The sequence below is a fragment of the Thermoascus crustaceus genome, assembly GCF_041956765.1.
Source record: "Thermoascus crustaceus strain CBS 181.67 unplaced genomic scaffold VTN00scaffold_11, whole genome shotgun sequence".
Lineage (NCBI taxonomy): Eukaryota > Fungi > Ascomycota > Eurotiomycetes > Eurotiales > Thermoascaceae > Thermoascus > Thermoascus crustaceus.
In genome coordinates this window covers 759,724-785,935 of record NW_027192537.1, presented here as the reverse complement: position 1 = coordinate 785,935, position 26,212 = coordinate 759,724, and the positions used below count along the sequence as shown (strand labels likewise).

The 26,212-nt window shown below is 49.8% G+C and overlaps 6 protein-coding genes across 6 annotated transcripts; 4 read left to right on the top strand and 2 right to left on the bottom strand.

Annotated features, from left to right (window-relative positions):
* Positions 1-256: 256 nt before the first annotated feature.
* On the top strand, positions 257-1,165 carry VTN00DRAFT_2987 (uncharacterized protein; the record flags this gene model as incomplete). Its single annotated transcript, XM_069429253.1, has 2 exons — positions 257-302; positions 354-1,165. The coding sequence occupies 2 exons, from the start codon at positions 257-259 to the stop codon at positions 1,163-1,165; spliced, it is 858 nt and encodes a 285-aa protein (XP_069283399.1).
* Positions 1,166-2,522: 1,357 nt separating this feature from the next.
* On the top strand, positions 2,523-4,430 carry VTN00DRAFT_2986 (uncharacterized protein; the record flags this gene model as incomplete). Its single annotated transcript, XM_069429252.1, has 2 exons — positions 2,523-2,568; positions 2,656-4,430. 2 exons carry the CDS (start codon positions 2,523-2,525, stop codon positions 4,428-4,430), a joined length of 1,821 nt encoding a protein of 606 aa, XP_069283398.1.
* Positions 4,431-5,645: 1,215 nt separating this feature from the next.
* Positions 5,646-17,170, bottom strand: VTN00DRAFT_2985 (uncharacterized protein; the record flags this gene model as incomplete). The annotated part of the gene is made up of 4 exons (XM_069429251.1): positions 5,646-7,902; positions 7,952-14,729; positions 14,866-15,437; positions 15,495-17,170. 4 exons carry the CDS (start codon positions 17,168-17,170, stop codon positions 5,646-5,648), a joined length of 11,283 nt encoding a protein of 3,760 aa, XP_069283397.1.
* Positions 17,171-18,919: 1,749 nt separating this feature from the next.
* VTN00DRAFT_2984 (uncharacterized protein) lies at positions 18,920-19,703 on the bottom strand (the record flags this gene model as incomplete). Its single annotated transcript, XM_069429250.1, has 2 exons — positions 18,920-19,415; positions 19,474-19,703. 2 exons carry the CDS (start codon positions 19,701-19,703, stop codon positions 18,920-18,922), a joined length of 726 nt encoding a protein of 241 aa, XP_069283396.1.
* A 1,699-nt stretch (positions 19,704-21,402) lies between these two features.
* On the top strand, positions 21,403-22,202 carry VTN00DRAFT_2983 (uncharacterized protein; the record flags this gene model as incomplete). Its single annotated transcript, XM_069429249.1, has 2 exons — positions 21,403-21,470; positions 21,572-22,202. The coding sequence occupies 2 exons, from the start codon at positions 21,403-21,405 to the stop codon at positions 22,200-22,202; spliced, it is 699 nt and encodes a 232-aa protein (XP_069283395.1).
* A 1,149-nt stretch (positions 22,203-23,351) lies between these two features.
* On the top strand, positions 23,352-24,847 carry VTN00DRAFT_2982 (uncharacterized protein; the record flags this gene model as incomplete). The annotated part of the gene is made up of 4 exons (XM_069429248.1): positions 23,352-23,519; positions 23,731-23,905; positions 23,954-24,362; positions 24,418-24,847. The coding sequence occupies 4 exons, from the start codon at positions 23,352-23,354 to the stop codon at positions 24,845-24,847; spliced, it is 1,182 nt and encodes a 393-aa protein (XP_069283394.1).
* Between the last annotated feature and the right edge of the window lie 1,365 nt (positions 24,848-26,212).

The window sequence follows — 26,212 nt, the reverse complement described above, 5'->3', positions numbered from 1 at the left end:
GACTTCGTGACGACCCCGTTGGAGATTCCCACGGACCTGCTACCACCCTGGACGGTCACCCATTGCTCCTCCATCCGCCCTCTCCATCTCACACCGTATGCTCGAGTGGACGCAACGGCCTGCTTCTCTCTTCTTCAGCCTCCAACGAATCTGATCCGTCTCTTCATCGATCCTGATCGCTGGATCATGCAGATCCTGCCCTTCTGCTTCCCCGCTTTCGCGTCTCCCCCGACGTCCGTCTAACCCCACCGAGACCATGAGCTCGTCCCTCGAGGCCAAGATCGTCGTCCTAGGCGCCCAAGGTACGTCTTTTCCCCTTTGGAGAATGCTTAATTCCACTTCTGACTTCCCAGGCGTCGGGAAGACCTCCCTCGTCCAGCGTTACGTGAAGAACGCCTTTGAACCCGCCAACATCACGTCCACCGTGGGCGCGTCCTTCGTCACCAAACGGGTCCTCGACAGCACCTCCGACACCATCGTCCGCCTGCAGATATGGGACACGGCGGGTCAGGAGCGCTTCCGCAGCATCTCCCGTCTCTACTACCGGGGAGCGAACGCGTGCCTGCTCTGCTACGACATCACGGACGAGCAGAGCTTCGAGGAGATGACCGGATGGCTGCTCGAGCTCAAGAAGAACTTGGGCGAGGATGAACCCCTCGTCATCCATGTCGTGGGAACCAAGGCGGACATTGTGGCTCTGGACCCGTCCCGCCGTCGCGTGCCCTTTGAGCGCACCATCGCCTACGTCGCGGAGCAGCTGTACCCGTCCCAGACGTCGACTCCCCCGGCCACGGCCGGACTGGTCCAGAGCCCCGACAGCAAGCGCAGCAGCGGTTTCTGGGGCCAGGACGTCGGCTGGGACTGCTGCCACGAGATCAGCGCCAAGGACGGCGAGGGCATCGAGGAGGTCTTCCGCGTCATCACCCGCAAGCTGGTCGAGCAGCGCAACAAGCGCGAGGCCGAGTCCGCGCAGCGGGGGACCACCCGCAGACGGGAAGGTGCACGCTCATCCGTCGAGTCCGCCGGCAACGAGGGTACCGGCAGCTTCCGCCTCGGGAATTCCGACAAACGGCGGAGCTGGCTCGGCTTCCCGCCCGGCCTGGTAAACGACGAGGACGAGAGCCAGCCCCAGACGGCCAAACGGAAGGCCAGGTGCTTTTGCTAGATGTGTTCAAGGCAGCCTGCTTAACTTCTCATCACGTCTACTACATGCATTTTTGGGTGACAGGCGTTTGTTCGTGCTTCTTCCGGTCTACCGGGTAATTGGGAAATTTGCATGACTTGTTACGAAATTCATCCGCATGTCTTGCTTGGTCATCAGGCGAATTGTCTGTTTGCTGGATGTTGTTTTGATGTTTTGTCCTGGAGGATCGAGCTGCAGGCCATGCTCGCCGGTTGCAACGGGTTTGTAGGCATAGTACCTTGCAATATGCCATCTGCATACGCACTTTTCTGCCTGCTGCGGACATTGTAGATAAGATACATCCTCGGGCACGTAATGTCCGGAGCCAGGTTGGACTGCTATAGCGGACACGTGATCCTCGCCAGCCAGTCTGGACCTACGTCGTATCCAATGGCAACTGACTGCGCTCAAGGACTTGGAGTCGCCCCGGGCAGTGTCGCCTCGTGAAAGTTGACACGCGAGCATCAGAACAAGATCTTAGGCAACGTGGCCGTCTGACTCTGCGTGCTGATCCATGATCAAAATTTATCAACGTGTTCTGGGATGCTCTCTGACCGAGTTGATGCAGGGAATCGACCAACAACAGATTGACTGCTCAAGAGAAGCAATGACATTGACTGATAGACAAAGCTTACGTTGATTCTCATCCCTCCATCTAAAAGGATGGTGCCGGATTGGTAAGGTATTAATCGGATGCACAGAGATCTGATTTGTGCTGCGCCCCCTGCGCCGTCACACCGTTAACGCCGTCCGATTGCCTTCACTGGTTCGATTGCACCTATCAGCAGATTTGTACCCGATTATTGGAAGGGATCAGGACGCTTCCCCCCCAGATGTTCACGTCAAGCTCCCTCTTGCTTATTCCCCTACCCACGATAGACCCAATCCCGCACCCTAGGCTTCCCCCAAAGGTTCAGCGCCGTGGACGAACCACACCGGCAAAAATGTGACAACACGCGTGGCTTGCAGGCGCTATCAGGCTGAGGTTAGCTTGGTGGACGTCAATTCTTTTGTTCTATGGGGGCGGGCGCCTAGACGTTTTTATGGGTCTGAATGCTTGTTTTTTTTTTATTTTTGTTCCGGGGGGTGCCTCGTATATTGTCTTTTATCTCCGTGGCAGGTGCCATTTTTGTCTGCTTGTCATCTCTCCTACTTGCTATCTTCCTTTTCTTTTCTTCCTTTCCAGTTCCTCCTGTTCGTGTGCTTCTTGTTTTGAACTGGTAGTGTTGTCACATATCTGAGGATCGACTGCGCTGGCTGCCGTCCAGCTCGGCTCAGCTATCCTTCTCTGCTTATCATACCCCGCTTGTCCTATCCATCGGCCTCGACTCGACTCGCCATGCCTGAGGCTGAGGTCGCGGCTGTCGTTGCCTGCGTGGCAGCAAGTACGTTTGATCCGCTGCCTGTTCGATAGATGTACACACGCTGGATGGAGATGGGCTCGACAGAACCGCGCTGACGGACAGCTACAGTTATCTCGGCGTACCACGATGGAAACACGCTCGTGAGTCGCATCAAGGAGAGACGTGAGGAGAGGAGGAGGGCCCTCGCGGAAGGCCCGACAGAGGCCTTGGAGGACTCTCTCACTCTCGGTCCGCTCATCGTGCAGGGCGAGTACGACAACAACTACCGCCGTTTCGGCGAGCGATACGCCCAGGGCGACCAGATCGCCCGCGAGCAGCTCAAGGACATCATCATCAACCTGCAGTCTGCTCTCTTAATCAACCTGCGGCTCCTGTGGCAGAACGATGATGCCGAGCCCGACTTTGCAGCGCTACAGACCGCCTCGGACAACAGTCGCATTGATGCGGTCGTGGCTCTATGTCAATTGTATCAGAGGCTGGCATCAGCTGCGCCGCTTCAAGCTGGACCGAACATGAACACTATGCCGTCTACCGCCGTGTCGAAGCGTGTCGTCCAGCAGTGGTCGGTCTTTCCGGCACTGCCTGAGCGCAAGCCCTCGCACGCCAGCACTGTCTCTTCGAACACGAACATATCTGATGGGTATTCGTCGATCGCGCCTAGCGACTCGGTCAGTCGTCGAAGCAGTGTCGAACCACAGAGCCCGCTGACGAGGGAGAGGCGGTCGTCATCGATAGGCTCGACCTCGTCCAGAAAACCGTTTTCCTTAAGGAGTATACGCAATCCGCGCCCACAGGCCCCTAGTGGCAACCTTGTTTTCAGGAACGAGCAGTTCCCTATCACACCGGTCTGCGAGTCTGCGGAGGCAGACTGGACGGCGATGTATGGCAGGACTGGATTTGATGGACCAACTTCCATGCCGTTTCACACTCAACCTCATCTCGAATATTTACCGCAAGAGCCCGCGTTGAGTGGCATGCCCTTCTCGCCAGATGAGATCTATAGCCCGTGGAACCAGCCAGATCTTAACAGAGAGATGGCCATGGCGATCCCCAGCCCACTTCGTATCCCAAGTAAACCGTCCGAGCGGGACGGCTTGCAGAGAAACCCTAGTCCAGCCCGCTGGCCAGATCCATTATTCCAAAGCAGCAATTCAGACACTGCTACTGACCTATCTTCAGCTCGCCACATCCATCCTTCCTCCTCAACCGTATCTAGACACCCGTCATCCAACTCAACCTCTACCAGCGGCTCAAACTCGAACTCAACCCCAAGTTCAACCTCAAACCCAAACCCGATCCCGGTCCCGATCCCCGTGGTCCCAATGGCCCTCTACCTCCCCAGCGAAGAGAACAACTTCGCCGGCTTCTGCAAGGGAGCCTGGAAACTCCAGCTCGGACTCAAGAAGGCCTTCTCCGCCGAGATCCGCCCGGAGGGGATGTACTCCAACGTGCCATTCTGGCGGTGCTCGAAATGCTACTACGAGGGTCCGATGATGACCATATCATCCTCCGGATCCTCAGGATCCAGATCGACACGAAAGACCAAAACATTCGACACCCGCGTCCGCGTGCACCCTCCCACGGGCATCCGCTACCGCTGGGCCTTCCTCGCCAAGTCGCACGTCTCCACGAGACGCTTCCTGGCCATGAAGACCAGCTCGGACAAGGACGGGTCCGCGGGGACCTTCGGGTGCATCTTCTGCTGCGCGGAGCGCCGGACCGCGGCGCCTATCTTCGGTAATCTGGCCAGCTTCATGGAGCATCTGCTGCAGCATCGGTCGATGTCATCGGTGGAGGCCCTGCTCGAGCGGACGCGGTGTATCGTCGGACGGGTGGCGGGGAACGACGAGGATTTCGATGTTAATTTGCCGCCGGTAGGTTAGGGAGGTAGAGTAGGTAGGTAGGTAGGAGGCTCTCGGGTTTTTTTTTTCTTCTTTCATCAAATTCGCTTTATATTTATACCCCTTTGTCTCCCCCCTTATATTCCGTTTCTTCAGATAGGATGTGGACACGGACATTGATATGGAGATCGAAGATCGAGATACCCAGCATCATTTATTATTTATTATTCATGTTACGTCATTGTTATTGTTATTGTTATGGGGACTTTTCGTTGCAAAAGTATGTATGTATGTATGTACTGTACATAACATGCTAGTGTGATATGATATGATAGACAGGATGAAACATGAAATGGGAGTCAAATATCTACTAATCTAGGTACCTAGGTACCTACGTTTAATTCTCTCTCTCTCTCTTTTCTTTTTTTTTTTTTTGTTAATTGCTCTTCTCTCTTCATCAGCAGTCTGTCTGTTTGGAATAGAACAGAGGTACATGCATCTAGATCTAGATCTAGAAGATCTAGGTATCCTGTATCCCTCCTAAGCGCGTGTGTTGTGTTATGAGAAAAAGAAAATCAAGTCATCACTTCTCTGTCTGTCGGCCCACTACTACTACTACTACTACTACTACTACTACTACTACTACTACTACTACTACAGTACTACATTTGTTACAGACATACATACATACATACAAAAGTCAAGGCACCTACTTATTGAAACAACATACATGGAAAGGAAGGAAAGAAGGAAGGGTGCTAGCAGCTAACTGGATCATGGGAGGGAGAACTCTACCTCTACCTCTACCTCTACGCAACTAACTAGACTCCATCCATTATAATAAGCCTAGATAGGTAGGTAGTGTAGTGTAGTTGCTCACACACTCAGCAGTTAGTAAATATGGTAACTATTGCATCCCGCCCCCCCCCCCCCCTCTCTCTACATGGTACAGAATAAGTATGTGCAGTACTAGGGTAGGGGTGGATACTCAGGGAATGGAATGGTGGTGTATTGATGTTAATAATAGAGAATGTGAATGGGTGTTAGATTGGAGGTGAGGTGCACTTTAATGTAAAATCTCTCTCTGAAAACTTCTGTCAGGTAACTAACTGTATATATATCGCAATCGCCGTATATGTTAGGAAAAAAAAAAACAGATTCCTATCTATCTCATCAATCACTATATACAATACATACAATGAGACGCCTGTAGTACTAGACCTGAATATCTACCTAATCTAACCTAGGTGAATGAATCTAAAACTTCCCATCCCCAATCACGAGTGCCTGCAATAGCTGGCCGTCCACCACGGTCGGAGCGATCCCAGCTTCCTGTTCAAGCAGCCGAAGCGTCTCAGTTGCTTCCAGCTGGAAGGGCACCCAACCCGAGGAGTGCCACTCCTCTAGAACGGTAGCGTGCATCAGTATCTCCGGGTCCTGCGAAAAAGAGCGTAATGCGGTGAACCACTCCTTCGGCGGCACAACCTTCAGATGGGTTTTCCCTCCTGCCGTCCCATTATTGAGCAGGTTTGGAAGTTGGTTATAGAGGGTGTGCCGGGGAGGTACGACTTGGTAGATCTGGGCCCTGTTGACGTTGACGCTAAACCGGCGCATTGTTGTTGTTGTCGTTCTTTGAGAGAGATGCAGCATACTCCGGACGAGGAAGTCAGCCGTGATCCAACTCATGCCGCCGCCGCGATTGCTGCTAAAGTCCGGCACGAGGCCAGTGAGAAGACTAGCGACGAGGATTCTTCGGTTGATGTCACTCCGGGGAAGGGGGGTGCCGGTTTCTGGGGAAGGGGTACACATGGATGCCCGGAAGATCGATACGGGAAGCCCCCGTTTGGCTGCTTGATACAGAAGCATCTCACACGCCCAGCGACATCGGAGGTAACCCAGGCTGGAGTCTGGTCCCGGTCGCATGTTGGTCATTTCCACCGGGCCGGTTTCCCATTGCGGGCTGGCGGTTCTGGTGCTCCTCCACGTCTGGAGGTGAGGCACACCCCACGTTGAAAGATAATGGATCGGCTTCACGTCGTTCGCCGTTCGGGTGGCAAGGGAAATTAGGAATTTCAGGGAGCCCACGTTGGTATCGAACAGACTCTCGTAATTCTTGAGTAGGGAGACATCGGAGTCTAAATGATAGATCTCGGTGACTTCGGCGTCCAGCTGTTCGACCTGACCCTGTGATAGACCCAAGGTTGAGTGAGAGAGAGAACCGGAATGCGCAACTACTCGGCTCTCAAATACACCAGCCACATCATCGGAATACAGGTTCCAATGTTTCAGAGTTTCGAGAACCCTGCTCGCTGCATCCTGATCTGTCTCCGCCTCGATGGCGAGACAGTGGATCTTGGATGAGGTAGTCTTGAGGACGTGATGAATAAAATGAGCGCCAGTCATGGTACATCCGCCAGTGACTGCCATCGATTCCTTGGATAATGTGGTCACTGGGGTAAAAGAAATCTCGTCAGGGAACTCCGCTGGTAGAGCGGTCTCCATGTCCCAGTCAATGTGAGCGGTAGTAGTAGCAGGATCGGCGCCAGTTGGAATGTTTTTTCCTGCATCCATTCGCGCAGTTACTAGATCTTCTTGGCCAGCGATGGTTGTATGTGAGAAAAACTCGATGAGAGGTATAGCGATGCCAAAGTCCTCCTCGAAGCCTTTCTGGACGTTAAACAGGAGCAAGGAATGGCCACCGATAGCAAAGAAATCATCGGAAGGAGTGAGAGCAGCAGGCGCTGCATTGCCCAGGACTCGAGTCCAAATATTTGCGATTTGTTCCTGAAGCTGATTGAAGCATTCGCACTCAACGCACAGCGTGTCATCACCTGTTGTGCTGTTGGCCGGTGGGGGAGACCAGGAGAGCATTGTTTTATAATCGCACTTCCCGGATACCGATAGCGGCAGATCGGCCCTGAACTCCAAGGATGTCGGACACATGTGCCGTGGGAGCCCTGCGCGTAGCTCCGAGAGGATCACGGCCCTGACCTTCTGCTGTTCAATGGAATCCTGAGAAGCGATATCTGGAGCCGCCAAAAATGCGGCCAGGACACCATCAAAGTCGCCGGTCTTGTAGTACAGGACCGCGACAAGAGTAACCTGGTATATTTGCGTCAGCCCTTGCAACTTGCACGCATTCCAGATTGCATGCTCGATCTCGTCCAGCTCTGTTCTCATCCCGCGGATCTTGACCTGTCGATCTCCGCCAATCCGTCCGTCCATGTATAGCTTCCCATCCCCATTCAGGCGCCAGCAATCGCCAGTTCGGTACAGTCGCCCAAACCCTGCTGCAACCTCTTCCTGTGGGGCCCAGGGGTCGACCTTGAAGGCTCTTGCGGTCAGTTCCGGTCGGTTAAGGTAGCCTTTGTTGACGGTGGCACCACCAATATAGAGCTCTCCGGACATGCCTGGAGGGACCTCATTCATATTCTCGTCCAGAATATAGAAGCGAGAGGGAAATATCGGACTGCCTACGCGGACGACGCCGCCCCGCACCTCCTCTGGATCGAATCTGTGCCGAAGGTTAGCAACAGTGTGGTACATTGATCGCTGGGACCTACCGGATGATGGAGTTAACGACTGTGCTCTCAGTCGGGCCATAGCCGTTATAGACTGAGGCATGTGGCAAGTGCAAATCATAGATTTTGGTCACCAGCCATGGCGCACATTGCTCTCCTGCCAAACATAAGCTCCGCAGGCTGCTCCACGAGTGCAGTCGGCTGGAGTTCGTAGCCGACAGAATAAGCTTCGCTTGGGTGGGCGTGATGATAAGGGACGAGATATTGTTGTCCACCAATGTGTCGACCATCTTGGTTGGGGACAGCAGTTCTTCTCGCGAGGCAATGTACAGAGTTGCTCCGTGCAGGACAAAACCGTAGATCGAGGCGAGAGACACATCAAACGCGAGGGCTGAAGCCAGCAACAGATGGTCATCGCTTGAGGTATGCAAAGCCCGATGGTAGCCTTCCATCTGATATCTCAATGGCCCCTGTGCGACGTAGATGCCTTTGGGCCTTCCGGTCGTCCCACTGGTGAAGAGGCAACAGAAGTTATCCTGGGCATTCACTACCCTTGCTAATGCTGGACGGTCGCACGACCCTTCCCTCAATGTGGTTCCGATCTCATAGAGTGGCAGTCCATCTATTTTGGACGAAAAAAACTTCTCGCGTACTGCCCCATTCCAAGTGCCAACCAACGCCATCCGAAATTGAGCATCTTCGGCCATGAACTCGACCCGTTCCTGCGAGAACTCCAAATCGATAGGTACGTAGACGCATCCAGCTTTTACGATTCCAAAGAGAGCTACAATCATGGAACAGCTGGGTTCGCAGAATAGGGCGATGCGGTCTCCCATTTGCGCTCCTTTATGGATGATAAAGTTGGCAACGGCATTACTACCTGAATCCAGCTGCGAGTAAGTCATCGAGCGGCCAGAATCCACAATAGCTGTTTTCGAAGGCGTTTTTTGGACTGCCTTATCGAGCAGATCCAAGAACAGATCATTGTTGAGCTCCTCGAGAGATGGATAGCCTGCGTGTTCAGGTTGCAACGTCTTGCGCGCCAACTCCCGGTCTGCCGGTGTCATCAAACTGATGTCCTTGAGGCTGCTCTGTCCGTCCAGTGCCAGAATGTTTCCGATCAACGTCTCGTAAAGGTGAGCCAAATTGGTCATGGCAGCATGAGTGTAAAGCGCCGTGTCAAAGTAGAAAATACAATCAAGTTCACCTTTCTCTGTTTCTTCCACGTCCACATAGAAGTCTGTTTGCGAGCGTGCATTGTAGTGATCATATTTGGTAAATTTGAACGTCCCATAATCGTACTGAGGAAAGGCAGCTTTCATCTGGTAGTTGACCATGACCTGGAAGATAGGGTTGTGGCTCGTGGATCTCGGCACATCGAGTTGTTGAAGAAGGTAGTCGAAGGGTACCAAACGATGTTTATAGGCATCGAAGCAAGTCTGTTTCGCCTCGTCCAGAAAGTCTGAAAAGCCCAGATCTCGCTCGAAGCGGAAGCGTAATGCTAACATATTGACGGTAAACCCCACGAGGTTATCGAACTCGGTGTGCCCACGATCTCCATCCGTAATTCCAATGAGGATATCACGGTCCCCGATCAGACGATGAAGAAGAATACTAAGACAAGCCGTCATGAACATGAAAGGGGTAATTGCTCGATGTTTGCAGAATCCTTTGAGACGGTGAGTCAGGGCTGCATCCAAGATAAGCATCATGGAGTCAGTGTTGTATTGCTTCACCATCGGCCTGGAGGATGTGGAAGCCGACGGCAGCAGAGAAATGGCGTTGGGGATGCCATCCAGCTGAGTCTTCCAATAGCTTAATGAGCGCTGTACAAGGCCTTCTTGGCTCAGGCATTGGTTCTGCCACAGCGTGTAGTGGATGAACTGATAAGGAACGGGTGGCAAGGCTTCTTCAGCGGACTTGCCAGCGATAAGGTTCTGATAGATAGCGCTGGTCTCTTTGAAGATTACAGGAACGGATGAACGGTCCCATGCGAGATGATGAGATGCGAGGAAGAATTTCCATCCCAGTGGGGACTTTATCAACCAACCCCGGATTAGCTCTCCGGCATCAAGGTCAAATACATGGTTTCGGGCAGTTATAGTGATTTCCTCCACCACACCTTGGTCGGTGGACCCGGTCGCTTCAACTTCCACAAGGTTAAAGAGGGCATGTTCCTTGGGAATTTGTTGCAGTCCATTGGCTGTTTCAGCAATCCTGGACCTGAGTATCTCATGTCGCCGAATCAGGGTTGACCAGGCTTTCACAAATGCCGGTACGTTCACAGTGCCGGAAATGTGACACACGAGAAGTAGGTTATAGACGGTCTTGTCGTCCAACAAACGTTGCAAGAACCAAAGTCGTCGCTGTGACTGGGATAGTGGCCGGGCGGTCAGAGATTCTGTTGGAGTTGCTGCGGGCACTGGGAGACGAATTGCAGAGATATCTGAATTTTCAGGGGCGAGTTTCTCGTAAATGTCCCCAATCAACTGGTAGATCGAACTGCAGCCCAGAATATCAAAAACTGGGACATCGACTGCAAGCTCCTTGAAGAACCAAAACCGACAGGCGACAGCGTTCAGTGAGTCTAACCCGTAGGTTGCTAGAGGCAGGCTGGCATCGAACATAGACACTTCATACCCCAGTGTGTGTCCCAAGAATACCAGGAATTCGGCAAGCAGAATTTTCTGACCGTTCTCAAAGCTGCTGCTCCCGAGCCTGTCCCGTAAGGAGGCAGATTGCGAAGTGTCCGAGGTTCCAGGCCGATGATCGAAGAGAAAGCCAAATTCGGCGGTCTCTGTCCAGAACAACTGGCTCTGATCATCTCTACATTGGACCTTTCCATCGACTGTCTCGAACATCTCAAAGCCCACGCTGATCATAGAACGAGTCGAGTGTCTTGACTCATATACAGCTGCTTCGACAATCTTACACAGCTCCTCAGGACTGAGGAGACGCATGCCTTTCTGAGCGAAATTCCTCAAGAGGTCGTCCTCTTCCGTCAGAACGCCAATGCCAGTCATGACGCCGAGGGCGATGGAAATTGCGGTTAAGCCTTGCGCTCTGCGATACTCTGCCATGGAATTTTGGAAGGCATTTCCGGTTGCGTAGTTTGCCTGGGCCATATTGCCAGCAATCGATGCGATGGAAGAAAACATGATGAAGAAATCCAGCGGATCCTTTTGTGTCGTCAGGTGCAGGTTCAACGTAGATTTCACTTTTGCCTGAAGAGCGGTGTCCCACTGTCCAGGCAACATGGTCAGGAAAGGGCTGTCCTGCAGAACCATAACCAGGTTCATGCAGCCGATAATACTCGTCCGCTCTCGTATTGAGCCCATCACGCTGTCCAGGCTCTGGTGAACGGTGCTGTCAGCTCTGTGAACCTCTAGGATGGCACCTACCTGTTCCATTGCTGCACGCAAGGCCTCCTCATCGTCCGGTCTCATGCCACTGCGGCTGATGATCACTAAGTGCCGGGCCCCATTCTTCGCCATCCATCGAGCAAGGTATTGACCTAGTCCTCCTGAACCGCCCAGCAAGACATACGCACCATCGTCCCGGAAGAGGCTTCGAGGAGGCCGATAGGCGACGATATCTCCCCGGACGCTTTGTTGGGTTTGATCATGGACCAAAACAGTAGACACTGGGCTACGCGCAGCGTTCTGCAACGCCTGTTGGTACTGGCCCAGTGAAAACTCCGAGATTTCGGTGTCTAGACCAAACTCTTCACATGAGAATATGCTTGCTAGAGCCTTGGAAGGCTGACTTCTCAGGTAGGTCTCCACGTCAACAGAAAGACAATCCACCAGCAATCCATCCTTGGGGTCGAGTTCCACAGTGAAGACTTTACGAGCCTCATGGTGATAATCGGTAATTATGCCCAAATGACGGCAGACGTTGCGGATAGCATGTCCCAGGATCCCGGACACTCCAATCTTCACTGCCTCAGAGGGTAAGCACCTTGCGGTTCCTTGCACTGCTGCAAATGCAATGGCATGTGCGGCAAAGTGAGAAGCGCCCAGAGAAAAGGGGATATCGGCCGGATAGGACCATATCTGTGAGATTGGAACGTTGATTGTTGCCTTATGAGTACCATTGTGCCAGCCGACGACTTGAGATGCTGGTGGCAACTTGCTACAGCCACTGGCAATCACAGTACCCGCGAAGAAATGGCCAAATCCACCCCAGGTCTTGGAAGCATGATTCATGGCGGCGAATCGTAATGTGTCCCAGCAATCGACGACAGATGACTTGATCGCCACGAGGGCTGTACCCTGAGGCGGCTTTTCTATACCATGACCTCTGTTGGAGATAACGATCGCTTCATTGGGACTGGCAGGGAGTAATTCATACGATATTGTGGTCCCAAGACCTTCGTCAGAGGGTCTGGGGGCTATCAACCCAACCGATGCAGCGAGTTCGTCATCAGGGTGGTATCGAAGAATATGAAGCTGGGAGTCTTGCACCACCATCTCCACTTCATTTTCTCCGCGGATCAAATCCTGATAGACTTCTAGAATTGTCCTTCCAATGAATGTGGGGCTATATTCCCCGCGAAAAACTAGACTGGCAGCTTTCATCGACGGATTTTCGGAATTAAGAGTCCGCAAAAAGCTTCCAGCGACGTTCGCGAAAGGATGGATCGTCGTCTGGTTGGACACCCAGAGCAGGCTCTTTGCCCGCGGCACTAAGTATTGCAGACATGGAAGGAGCATGTCTCCTTTGGTGTCGAGAAGCATGGATTTTGCGCCAATATCCTGAACAATCACATCCAGTGCCGCAGATGCATCGTGATGTCCTACAGCCTCTCGGATAGCGTCCAAGTCGAAGCTTACCGGGTGGAAAGAACCGTAAGCATCTTTGCATCGTGTCTCTGTCCATTGTAGGACTAAAGCCTCCTGTTTTGGACTCTCCTCGTCTGACATAACGTTGTTCCGTCCGAGAAACCAGGTTCCAGACTTCATGTCATCCACCTGGCATAGCAATGTGAAATGAGAATTGAACCATTCGTGGTCGGCTTCGCTATCAAGTTTGACGCAAGCGATGGCCTTGGGGTGCAACGGGACGGTCCTCTGTCGCAAAGAATCCACTGCTGCAATCACAAGATGATACTGCAGGTTGCTGTTGAAGCTCTCCACAGATTTCACGCGGGGCGATGTGCATTTAATATCGTGTCCCAGAACGTGGACCCGGCGGAATTGTGGTCGAGAATGCTGATCAGCCCTTGGTAACTTTGAGAAGAAATACTGCAAGTCTCCGTGCTCAAGCCCGGTCACAGCAATGTCACACATAGGCCATTTATGACATATCAAAGACAGTATCACATCCATATAGAGGCAGGCTGTAGGAGTGAGGCGTGTGATATCAGGTAAGAGAGTCGGGCGAATAAAGAGTGACTCCAGTGGAAGAGGTTCCTGTTCTAGGGCGTCGAACCTCCAGTTCATTCCAGAAAGAACAAGGAAAGCCCCGCAGTTATCAGAGATGTACAGGTTACCTTCACCTTGCGTCTCGTTGATTCTCATGGTGTGGCCATGAAAGGTACCCTGACCCAGCTTCCAGTTGTCTGGTGATACTTCCAGACGGGCAATAAAGTGCAACCGATACCGGGAGGGAACCGGCTCTCGCTCCAGCATTTTCTTAGGAAGATCCATCAACGCGGCTAGCAGTGAGGGACTCAAGTACGCCATATTTTTGTTGTATAGATCTTCCGTTATCTCCCCATTCAGGTCGTTCCCAGTGGCTGATTGTATGCGAATGGCTGGATGCAGTTCTATCCCCTGGTAACAGTCTGACGCGATCCCAGTCTCCTGAGATGGAAGAGGATGATATTGATTTTTCACCAGACTGTTTTTCGAATGAAAAAGCAGCTTCCCAGAACAGATCTTCTCCAAATTCGCCGACAACGAACCGGTACCCGCCACAATATCAAAGTGGTATTCGCTCTCTGTCGCTTTGCGAAGGTTGAAACTGGTCTCGATCCCACTTTCTTCGTCGTCTGAAAGCTGGGCTAACGAAAGTTCGTGGAGGAATTCAATCTTCTCCAGAGATAGGGGCAGAGCATGTAAGGATGGCTCTTCAATAGCGACTTGCCGAGTGGCTTCGAGTGCCATGACCACGAATGCAGATTCGGGCATGGAACCAATTCCCTGATCCTTCTTGGAGTTATCGTACAAAGTCGTCTCAACACGCATTTCCGGGCCAGATATACTCACCTGCATCTCCTGCAGCCACTCTAAATCTTGTCTTCTCCAATTGTTCCTCCAACTACGTGAGTAGAGGTTGTCACCAGCGATTCGTGCCCCAAGCAGTGGGTGCCGGGCAAACTGTCGCAACCTCACTTGTTGACTGACCCGTGTTTCTGCCCAATGAGTGATAGAATGATCCCAGCAGTAACTTGGCAAGTCTGACAAGACCCGCGCTTGGTATTGACCACCAGGTTCGGGGCTGTTCACCTCGGCGACATCCACTGCAAGACCACTATTGATCATGTACCCAACGGTCTCAAGCAGCGATTCCATATCAGACTTGTACCGAATGCACGACGAAAAGTACTTGACATCTCCGTGGTCAATACTTGATAATAGCTCCATCGCTGGCCCTTTCAATGCAGGATGGGGCCCCACTTCCAAGACTGCACCGAAAGATCCATGTCTCTGAACAGCTGCAGAAAGCGCTCCGGTGAATTGCACTGTCGAAACCATATTATCTTTCCAATATTCCGGTGAGCAGTTCTCCGCCTTCAGCGACGTCACCGTCACGGACGAAAACATGTCAACCCTGGCTGGCGTCGAGGAGGAAGTGATGCCCGCGGCACGAAGAGCTTCCATGTATCGATCAGCGAGTGGTACCATATGATGTGAGTGATATGCTAGAGAAATACAGCCGGATTAGCTTTCCTTATCACCTCAGTCCATTTTGAAATCGAAAAACTGGGAGAAGCAACTGAATCGACTCACCAGTGTCTACACGAAGCAATCGGCAGAAGACCCTCTTCAGTTTTAAGACATCATGCACCTCATTCACAGCGTCTTCGTCCCCTGAGATGGTACAACTGGTCGGACCGTTAACAGCAGCCAGGCTGATGCGGCCTTGATAAGGAGACAGAAGCTCCCGGGCGGCGGATTCCCCCATCCCAATTGCGCACATTGCCCCTTTCTTCCTTGATGAGCTATCTCCCGCATGCGAATTGAGGAAAAGGCCGCGGTAGAATGAGACTGTCATCGCATCTCTCAACGTGAGCAACCCTGCAGCGTACGCAGCACCGATCTCTCCCGAGGAATGTCCCACGACGGCTGTAGGTTCAATTCCCCAGGATCTCCATACCTCAACCAAGCCAATTTGGAGAGCTGTACAGATAGGTTGTGAGTAGTCTGCTTTGTTGATGCAAGAAGACTCTCTTGGCTTGAGTATTTCGCCCACTATTGACCACTGGGGAGCACTTGGGAGAGAGGTGAGCACACGATCACATTCGTGTATGATTGAAGAAAACAGGGGACTGCATTCAATGAGTTGTTTGCCCATTTGCGCCCTAAATCAGTTTATCAATTAGGTTGGTGTAAGGTAGACAGAACGGATAACTACATACCATTGAGCGCCTTGGCCGGTGAAGATGAACAGGACTTTGCGGGAGGAAAGGCGGCAACCAGACAGTGGCTGAGCCTCACCCAATGCAAAGCTGGAGAGCTTCGTGCTCAGTCCCTCGGATGAGGATGCCGTGAAGTAAAATGTTTTGCTGAACGTCGACCTTCGCGTCAACAATGTGTAACTCATATCCCCCAGGTCGGGAGAGTGATCGTTGACATATCTTGCGTATTTCGCTGCCAACTTTTGAAGCGAAGTAAGGTTGGTCGCAGATATTTTGAACAAGTAGGGTCGCTGATAAGGAGCAGAGCATCTCGGCAATTGAATGTATTGTTCCAATATGACATGGCCATTTGTGCCTCCAAACCCAAATGAGTTGACGCCGGCTCGACGCACACCCTCTGGACTTGACGGCCATTTGATGACGCTCGTTGGGATGGTAAAGGTATCGAGTGGAATTTTTGGGTTCGGCGTGTCATAATGCATTTGTCCCGGTATCAGGCCTCGCTCTAAAGACACGACGGTTTTGATGATACCCGCGAGGGCCGCGCAGGACTCAAGGTGCCCAATATTGCTTTTGATGGATCCTATCACCAACTTGTTCTCCAGGTGCGATGGTCCAAATACCTCACGCAATGCTGAACATTCAATAGGATCCCCCGCTGCTGTGCCGGTCCCATGTGCCTCAACATACTGAACTGTACCGGGCGCAATGCCACAGCTTCGATACAAGGCTGTCAGGTTCTCCCTTTGAGCCTTCGAAGAAGGCAATGTAATTCCTTGCGTTTTACCGTCCTGGTTTAACCGTGTTCCTTTGATGACCGCGCGAATCGGGTCATTATCTTGGACCGCCTGCTCCAGTGGCTTCAAGAGCAGAGCCAGGCACCCTTCGCCGCGCACATATCCATCTCCATCGGCGTCAAAACTGCGGCATCTCCCATCAGGACTGAGAAAGCCCAGTTCGGACATGTGAACAAACATTTCAGGATTCAGGATCAGATGTGAACCGCACACAATGGCCATGGATGATTCGTGCGCTTGGAGCCCGCGGACCGCTTGATGCAACGCAACCATCGTTGATGAGCATGCCGTATCAATCGTAAGACTGGGCCCGTGGAGATCGAAGAAATAGCTGATGCGATTTGCCGCCATCGAGTTATGCATACCCGTTGCTGCATATTTAGGCATCAAGTCCACATCTCGGAGAAGTGATGCTTGATAGTCATTGCACGAAATTCCTACACTCAGTGAGCGTTTAGCTCGCTCCAAGCAAGTCATGTGGTCCGCGAATTCTTTCTTACCGGTATACACCGCTGTGTCCGTTCCCTGAATATCCTGCAGTGGAATTCCAGCGCTTTCAATCGCCTCATATGAGACCTCGAGCAGAATTCGGTGCTGTGGATCCATCGCGGACGCCTCCACTGGTGAGATCGCGAAAAAAGTATTGTCGAAGCGGTCAACATCCTGGTTGATGAAGTAGGCATTTTGAACATTCGTTAGCCCTTTGGCTTTTCCACCTTGGGGACTGTAGTAGCCATCGATGTTGAATCGATCAATCTTTTTGCGTACGTCCCTTCGGGCCGCTAACTTCTCCCAGAGTTCCGAGGGAGAATCAGCACCGGCCACTCGACAGGACATCCCGATAATGGCGATATGGCTGCGTTGCGATTTCTCATCCATCATGGCAAACTTGATTATTACCGCCGGTAATGAGGAGCCTCCTAGAAGATGAGGCAAAGGGGTATCCAGCAAAGGCCACCGTTTCAGGTTTCGATATATGCTAGAGAAATAAAGGTGGTTCATAGAGCATATGATTGTCATATGATATTTATTTCTCCCAGAGCTGAGGGACGCGTCAGTATCCTATCCCCAGAATAATACATGAAGTAAGGGGCTGTCCACATTCTCTATAGAATAATAAAAAGTCGTCATGGCGTCACCGTCGGGGAGTAGATGAATGGTTTAGCACAGATTGCCCAAAATGCATATGCATCCTTTTTACAGATCAACAACGTGTGCATTCCCGGCCCGTCTTGGAGCCACTCGCGTTGTTTACAGAGATCTGTGGCTGGCTGAGAACGTGTAGAAGCCGTGTGGATGCAACCTTCAAGTTGTTTCTGCACGGGCTTCCATTCCGTCATGGTCGGCAGTAAGCCTAGTAAGAGTAATAGTATCCCTACAGGCATATCTGTGCAGCAATCTAAAATTAGCTGAAGTCACCGAGTGTCTTGCTCTTAGTACAGCGCCACCAGCGGAGGTTATCCTGAAACACGTTAATTATACAGATGGAGTGTATCATGGGCTGAAGGTCCTCCAAGGTGTGTTTAGTGTGAAATTTCTCATCAATATTAGTGCCCACAAGGTAGAGATGGCATTGACATAGGGTGATGGCCTGGTGAACCACAGTCCAAGAGTCTGCTTTGGCCAAAGCCTGTTTAGCCTGGACATTGATTTGAGTTGGCCACTGTGTTGTCGGCGGTCACGCTGCACTCGTCTCACCTGTTGAATCATCCCCTCGTATGTCATGCTAGGTCAATTTCAGCGTCAAGACATTTCGAGATATACCTCTGCCTTTGCGTGATGCGGATAGAATCATTATTCTGAGCATAAAGAATTACCTATTATTGGATCTTCTTATCGCAAAGCAATCTAAATAGTATTCAAAATGCTTCTGCTTGTTAGATTCTGAAAAGCATTGTGCGGCGGTCAAGGGAAGATCGGCAAATATCTGTGAGGAGGAGATGAGCAATGCCTGCAGAGAAATGCAGATGCTCGATGTTGAAGGTGGCAACCATGAATGGTCTACTTCTAAGTTTGGTATGTAATCTGCATATTACCTATCACTACATTAAAGGTAATATTCTAATTGGCCACATGTTCTTTAGAGGCAGTGAAGTGGCGTTATGTCATTGTTCAAGATGTAGTTACATATAGGCCGCCGTATTATATATGGCAGCAAGCTGGTGCAGTGGCATTAAATAAAATTGTAAATAAAAAGTTACGTACCCCCAACTCTCTTCTATTTTATTTTAGACTGCATACACCTTGCATATGTTCCATTCCATGTTTGAGCAGCTCTTATCTACCTTTATCTATATAAGGGCCTAAAGCGAGGCTCCGCCATTAAACTTGCCAAGTATAAAGTTTTTTTATGTGAATTATTTGCCCTCATTCAACCTCTGTGTGAATAAAGTCCCAAGTTGCTCATATCTTAGGAAGTGAATGCCACCTGTACTGGCCTTTGAAATTTACAGAGATACCATGGTGTTAAGAGCTAGATATCTCCCATTGAAATAAGAAAATAAGAAGATACCTATGGATCAAAGTACAGGTGTGCAATCCTCCTGGCAACATTGCCAACCAAATAGTAACCACAGGCCACAGGCATTGTTGGCTTGTAAGAAAACCAACCCTAATTCGTTGTATCAATCAACGAAGCTCAGTTTCGGAGAGTTCATCTGAGGATAGATCCTCACACGTCTGCAGAGGTTGTTGGCCCCAATGGAGCCAAGGACTGTAGGGGTTCTTTTTCTTCTGGCAGACGTCGTTGAGCTCAAATGGTAACTTGATACTGTACTTTTTAACCATATTTCTGAGCGTAGTGAGCGCCTTGCAACAGTCTGCAGCTGTTGAAGCAGATGAGGATAGAACATGACGCGTTCCCACAGCAGAGGCTCCTTTCTTCTCGTCAAAATAGCTGATTGCCAACAGCCCTACCTCTGGTTCTGCAAGGCTGGCAGTAGTGAACACATAATCGGTTTCAAAGTCCGGCTTGGAGTTGTTGGAGACGCGGTAGTTCTTCACATGGGCTTTACATCCCTTGTCATCACATCCTTTCATTTTGTCTGCGTATTCATACCACATATATGCGCGTGAGTCGGGGCGGCAATGCCAGTAGTCCGTATCTGGTTGGGGCTCCAGCCACCTGTCGGAGTTTATCAACTTACTGATGCACTCTGCTTGAGAGGCAGAGACAAACTTACCATCCAAATGTCACGTAGCCCTTGTCCGTTACATAACAATAAAAGTTGGCCCCATCGATAGTATTGTCACCAGGCCATTGAGTGGTATAGTTCGCATGAGTTATGACGGCCACTCCGTGGAAGAGGAAGGGACTCTCGCCCGGATTCTGCAAGGCGCCCAGTTGTGCGTTTACAAGTGGAATAACGCCGCACAGTGCCACCAAGAATAAACTTAGAATCTGCTTCATCATGATGGACAAGGGTTTTTGATCAACTATCAGATTAAGAGTGTGATGTGTGGTGTTGCAATCTATGAGTATCTCACCCTGAGTGGACAGACCTTGATATATCATATTTGCTATAATTGTGGAAAGGCCGTTTTCGTCGAAGAAAATGTAATGAAAGCATCATCAATCCTAGTCCAGTATCTGCGGTTGCTTATACCTAAGCAATGAAATGTTGGTACGTTACTACCATCGTAACGTTCGCGGAAAGTTGTAATGAGAGGATCATCGCGGTTGATACTATGGGAGCTTGTTTCGGTCATATGGAACCTCGATACTTCTTGCTATACCTGGGGTATCTATTAGAACTCAGAGGAAAGTCAAGAGGTGAACCAAGGATTAGAGAGAGTTAAATGGAGATATGGGAACGTCTGCAGACGGTGGTGACATCAAAAGAGACTCGGCATAGAGGTGACTTGGATCAGACTCGGACAGTAAGCCTCGAGTCTATGATAACATGAAGAGAGTGGGCAAGGGGAAAAAATATTCATCCCTGCAAAAATCAATTTCTTGAAACTACACCACCGCATCATATTTTTATTTAGACCCAGACTTTACCACGCTATTCCTCTTATTACCAGTCATTAATTAATTTAGATGACAAGGATAAGGCCCTTTGGGTCATATTCAGGAGATCAACTTCCTTAGGCCTTTAGACGAGAATCTTACAGAAGAGCCAAATGGAAATACTTTATTTCTTGGTTCATTACCTAGCATACTATGGATACCGCTAATAAGGTTCAACTTGAAAGCTTAATAATAATAATGAGAGTATTAGAAGTAATCACAGTTTGTAAACAGCATTAAGATGGGGACAGCATTAAGGAGATTAGGGAATTAGACCAACTTGAGAGGCTTTCTAAGCACATAGGGATTAAATCATGTTGGTTACTGGATTCCTAGCTTATATCATATACAGCAAATGGCAAGAAATTCGCATAATACTCTCGTTTATGGAACGAGAAGGGGTTAGATAACTTCCTATCATATGCAACTACTGAATCATATATTTCGGCACCCCCTCCCTCCTGTCCAAGCCACCTAGCTTGCAGTTTTGCTATATTGCAATCTGGGCCACTTTTGCATAGAATCTGTGACCTATCATAGTTTCCAGGTACCCTCTAATACTTCAAAATCACATGGGTATAAAATAAAATCTGCCAAGCCACTGGACAGCAGGGGAGGGGTGACGAAAGATATGTAGGATTCAGTAGTGTAAGTGGTAGAGCTCTGTACTGGAACATGGGCGAAGAAAACAATGGAAACAATCAGATTGAAGATGGTATCTGAGCTTCGCGAGCGGAATGCTGGTTGGTATCATCATTTTTCTGACTCCACAGAAGGAGCTACAACGCTGCAGTGATACCCAATGCACCCAGTGAGACAGAAGCTGCTTGTGTAGTAACCGCGTACTCTATATGCAACATGAAGATCAGGCGGGACAATTCCACGCATCATTTAGTCATCAGACATGCCAAACTCCACCATCTCTATGTTTCAGTTAATCAGCCGTCTGCTCTCCTTTCCCCTTACCATCCACGTCCAGTTTTTAGGCTTATGAAGTTTCTGGGTCCAGAGTTTTTTTTTTCCTGCCTTGTCTTTTGACTCTATCCTATGTCATCTGCTTAACCACCCTGTCAAGCACAAAGAACACTAGACAGACACAATGCCATCTCAAGTGCTTAAATACGCCTTAAAGCTAGCAAACAAGCGCGTTCTCATTCTTGGAGGCACGTCCGGCATTGGATTCTGTGTCGCCGAAGCCGCTCTCGAACACGGAGCACATGTCGTGCTCTCAAGCTCGAACCCAGACAAATTAAAAACGCCGCATCCAGGCTTCGCGAGTCGTATCCCGAGCTCACGGCCAAGCAATCTGTCACTACCCATGTCTGTGATCTTTCCGATACATCCAACCTTGAAAGGAATCTGGACAGCTTGCTCAAAGCAGCAACCACTTCTGGAAAGCTCAACCACATTGTCTTCACCGCGGGTGATGCCTTGAAACTACCAGGCCTGTCCGACCTCAACGTCGACATCATCCAGCAGGCAGGAGTCGTACGCTTTGTGGCGCCCTTGCTTCTTGCCAAGCTCCTACCCAAGTATATGGACTTGACGGTACAGAACTCATTCACGATGACCAGTGGGTCCAATACGGTGAAGCCCAGTCCCGGATGGGCGTTGATGTCGGGCTGGGGAGGTGCGGTTGAAGGGGTTATGCGAGGGCTTGCAGTGGATTTGAAGCCTCTCCGGGTGAATATAGTATCCCCAGGAGCAGTGTACACTGAGATATTGTCGGGAATCGCAAAGGACAATCTTGAGGGCGTGCTGCAACACTTTCGCGATACCTCGACTACTGGAACGGTGGGAAGACCGGAAGATCTGGCCGAGAGCTATATCTACGTCATGAAAGACCAGTTTATCACGGGGAGCATTGTTGAGTCGAATGGCGGCAGACTTCTGGTTTAAAGTGCCCCTTTTCATAGTTGTTGTTTGACATTGCTGCTTAAATATCTACAAATCTCACCCTTATTCGATTTACCCTACTGCATTCATGACTGCCTATCATTTGATAGAGTACTTTCCCAGATTTCGCGCACAGCCAAACAGTAGTCCCTTAGTCATTCCTACTGCATAAACGCGTACCCAGGATTGCATTGGCTTTCCTCTGCCCTGAAGGAAAGATTTGTGTTTGAGTAGCTGATCTGCGAGGGTAGGATATTCAGGTACTCTCCTGACAAGCACTTCCGCTCCCGGTACCACGACGCAAGGGCGGTTCCAATAATAGACTGCATGTTTCCATCATAACTAACAGTGATCGGCTGGCACAGCGATCATAACTGCAATTGTAGGTATCATATATGGGGAGTCTGGAATCCTGTCTTTACTTGATTGACACAGAGTTGCCGCCGAAATCCAGGTGGCCAGCCTCAGTGGCTTGGTGTTTTGTACCCGAGACGGAACGGCCCCCAGGTACGTTAGCATGTGAGAGAGAGCATTGGTAATTCTATTTCAACGTTCCTCGAGATATAAGGTATTCCAAGAGTGTCAGCAGATTACATCAGATCAGGAATTCAAGGTTGATCTAATGTTCCACTAGCAAATTCTAACTCGATTTTTTTAACCGTTGGATAGGACATGCCATACTTCTCAGGGGAAGGTATACCTGTGACTTCCCTCGTGCACGGATGAGCAGTGGGTCTGAAACTAAAGCCAGGAAAGAGGAGAGATGCTACAATTGAATATCCAAAACTCCTTACATATATCTTTGGGTGTGCTGCCACATAGGGCAATTGAAATCCTGTAAGGGTGTCGCGCAATTGGATTGCTCGGTTAACGATGTCCCATATCTCTTGTTCGATAAGATAATCGTTCAGGCCTTTAGGCGTATTTACCCTGTGGAATGTTCGTTATCGCGTCGAGTCATCCCTGATTCCACTGCTTTAAAGTACTCACTGGCCAGGATTTCCAAACCGATGCGAAACACTGCATCACTACTGTTAGTAAGCTGAATTTAGGACAACAAGATGATGGCAGAGGGAGGAGCAAATCCCAGGGGGCTAGTTTTAACAGACATGTATTCGTCTAGCAGCCAGGTTGGCTCAGCGACATGCAACAATGACTCAGAGAAGCCCTCATTTGGAGAGGGAGGCGGCGATCACCAAGTGGATTCTCTTGGTGTCAGCCCATGGCACCCGAGCCAGTTTCCAGATGGAGGGCTTAGAGCATGGATGGTGGTATCTGGTGCTTTCTGCTGTGTATTCTGCAGCTTTGGGTGGCTTAACTGTGAGGAACATGTTGAAAATGCCCTAGTTTGAAGCAGGACTGACGGTTGGATTGTACTACAGGCATTGGGATTTTCCAAGATTATTATCAATCGCACCAACTGCGGCATTACTCCCCCAGTGCCATTTCTTGGATTGCTTCGCTTGAGCTGTTCATAATGTTTGCAGGCGTACGTTCTCTCTCCCAGCCATGAACCAACTAACGATCGAAGGGACCGGTTATTGGACCCCTTTATGACCGTTATGGACCACGACACCTCCTGCTCGTTGGCACAGTCTTCCACGTTATTGGTCTGATGATGACGTCGCTATCCACAAAGTACTATCAGATTATGCTTGCCCAGGGCATTGCTAGTTCAATCGGCATTGCCTGCCTCTTCGCACCATGTGAGTTACCTGGACGGATCCTGATGGAGAGAAACTAACACATCCCAGCCACAAACTGCGTAATCAGCTGGTTTTACCGGAAACGCGCCTTCGCCATCGGTATCGCTGCAGCTGGATCGAGTCTGGGTGGCGTGGTCTTCCCAATCATGATCCATCACCTAGTCAAACAAGTTGGATTTGGGTGGGCAATCCGGATCTCAGCTTTTCTCATACTCGCGATGCTCTGTTTTGGTGACCTAACAGTCCAGGCGCGACTACCACCAAGCCGTAAACCTCTAAAGCTGGCTCACTACATCAAGCCACTAACGGAAAGAACGTATCTCTTGACGACAATGGCATCCTGTCTATTCTACCTGGGTATGTTCCTGCCTATCAACTACATCCAAGTACAGGCAAACTCGAACGGAATGTCTGCATCTCTTGCTGAGTACCTGATTCCAATTCTAAACGGTGCAAGGTATGTGCCCCTATCCCATATTCCTTTGGACTTTTGTTTTTGATTGAGATCTCAGTCTTTTCGGTCGAATCATCCCCGGCTGGATCGGCGATCGAGTGGGCCGCTATAACACCCAGATCGTTATGTCCCTTTTCTCCGGGACTATCGTGTTGGCACTATGGCTGCCTGCCAGGGGAAACACTCCCTTGGTCATCTTCGCTATACTCTATGGTTTTGGTTCTGGAACCTTTGTTACTTTGCTGCCAGCCATGATCGCGCAGATCTCAGACATTGAAGAAATTGGCCTTCGGGTGGGATTGGAGTATGCGACTATCTCAATCGCCGCGCTTGTCAGCAATCCCATCGGAGGCACCCTCATTGGTCGCGATCATGGAGGATTTCGCGACCTGCAGATCTACTGTGGGATCATGACCCTTGGGGCCAGTGTCATGTTCGCCCTCGCAAGGATCTCCTTGGCTGGTTTGAGAGTGCAGGCCAAGGCATGAACTGGGCCTAAAAGATCAATCCCTCCTTTCAACTGGTGCGGTGGGTGACGGAAGCCTGTCTTACTATAATTTTAATTGTTGTTATTTTATCTCTTTACTATATCATGTATTTTTTTTAAAGTTTTTATCTGTGCTGTCTATCTATCTATCTATCTATCTAGCTGGCTATCTTCTGAGAACCAAATGGAATAATAACAAATGGAAATCTTAGACTTAGGCTCAGAGTATCTATTTAATCTATCTGTATAGATACCTAAGTATCAAATATAATCTAATCTAAGATCTCTATACATACATACATACCTAACCTACTAACCTTACATAGTTAGTGAGTAGGTACTGTACATATACAGATCCATATCCATATTGTGCTTGTTTTATTTATTTATCTAAATTTTGTAAGACTAGCTTTACGTAGATAGATAGATATAGATACCCGCCTGTCTTATTTCTTCAGTCTCGTCTTATCTTACATTGTGATTGATCTGCCAGGCTAGGCTAACGCTTTTGTAGCATAACGACGGTAAATCCTCAATTTTCCTATTTCTTCATCCTGCGCTCTGTGCGTACCAAACAGTAGAGCATATTATATCCTGGAAAAATTTTAAGGCGTGAGGTCATGAAGATAAATTACAAAGTGCTCTAAACGCAAAAGACTGGTCCATCCACTTGAGAATGGGATTCTTCGTGAAAACATAGCGAACACGCCCCTTCCGCGGCGGGAAAGACTGCATGCACGTCCGTCCGGGCCAACAAGCCAACAAGCCATCTAGAGACGAACAGGGATCTTTGATGAGGAAAAGCATCGAGAATAAGTTGAAGATTGGCATGGCTGTTTGTCACTCGCAATTAATCTAAATACAGGTGCGTCAGCACTGTAATGCTTTCGGTGCTGGTGATTACGAACCCGTACGCAGTTTGATATCTGAGTTCTGCACCACCTACTCTGAAGGAAACCTTGAATGGTTATTGAACACGTCCAAGGGGAAAATCACCCTACGAAGTTCCTTTATCGAAGTACCTTTCGGATGGACTGTCATATCCTGCAGAAAAACATTACCTTCTGGAGCAGGGTGCAATCGTACTTTCTTCTGCAAACACTGTCTGGTAAAAAGAATGCCTTGCAAATCTTTCCAGGCCGTTGAGGATTGTGGTGGGGATGTCAGGGCTCACAAGGGACAGTAAGGTTCTCACCAAATTGTTTGAGTTCTGACAATATTCCTGTGAACGGTGTTCCTAGCGCACTTCTAATGACTTCATGGTGTGTTGTCTTCGGTGCGTACGAATCTTATCATTTTAAATCAGCCAATATACATGTACTGTACGTATATGCCAGATGTTTACATCTTTTTGTTCTGTTGAGAA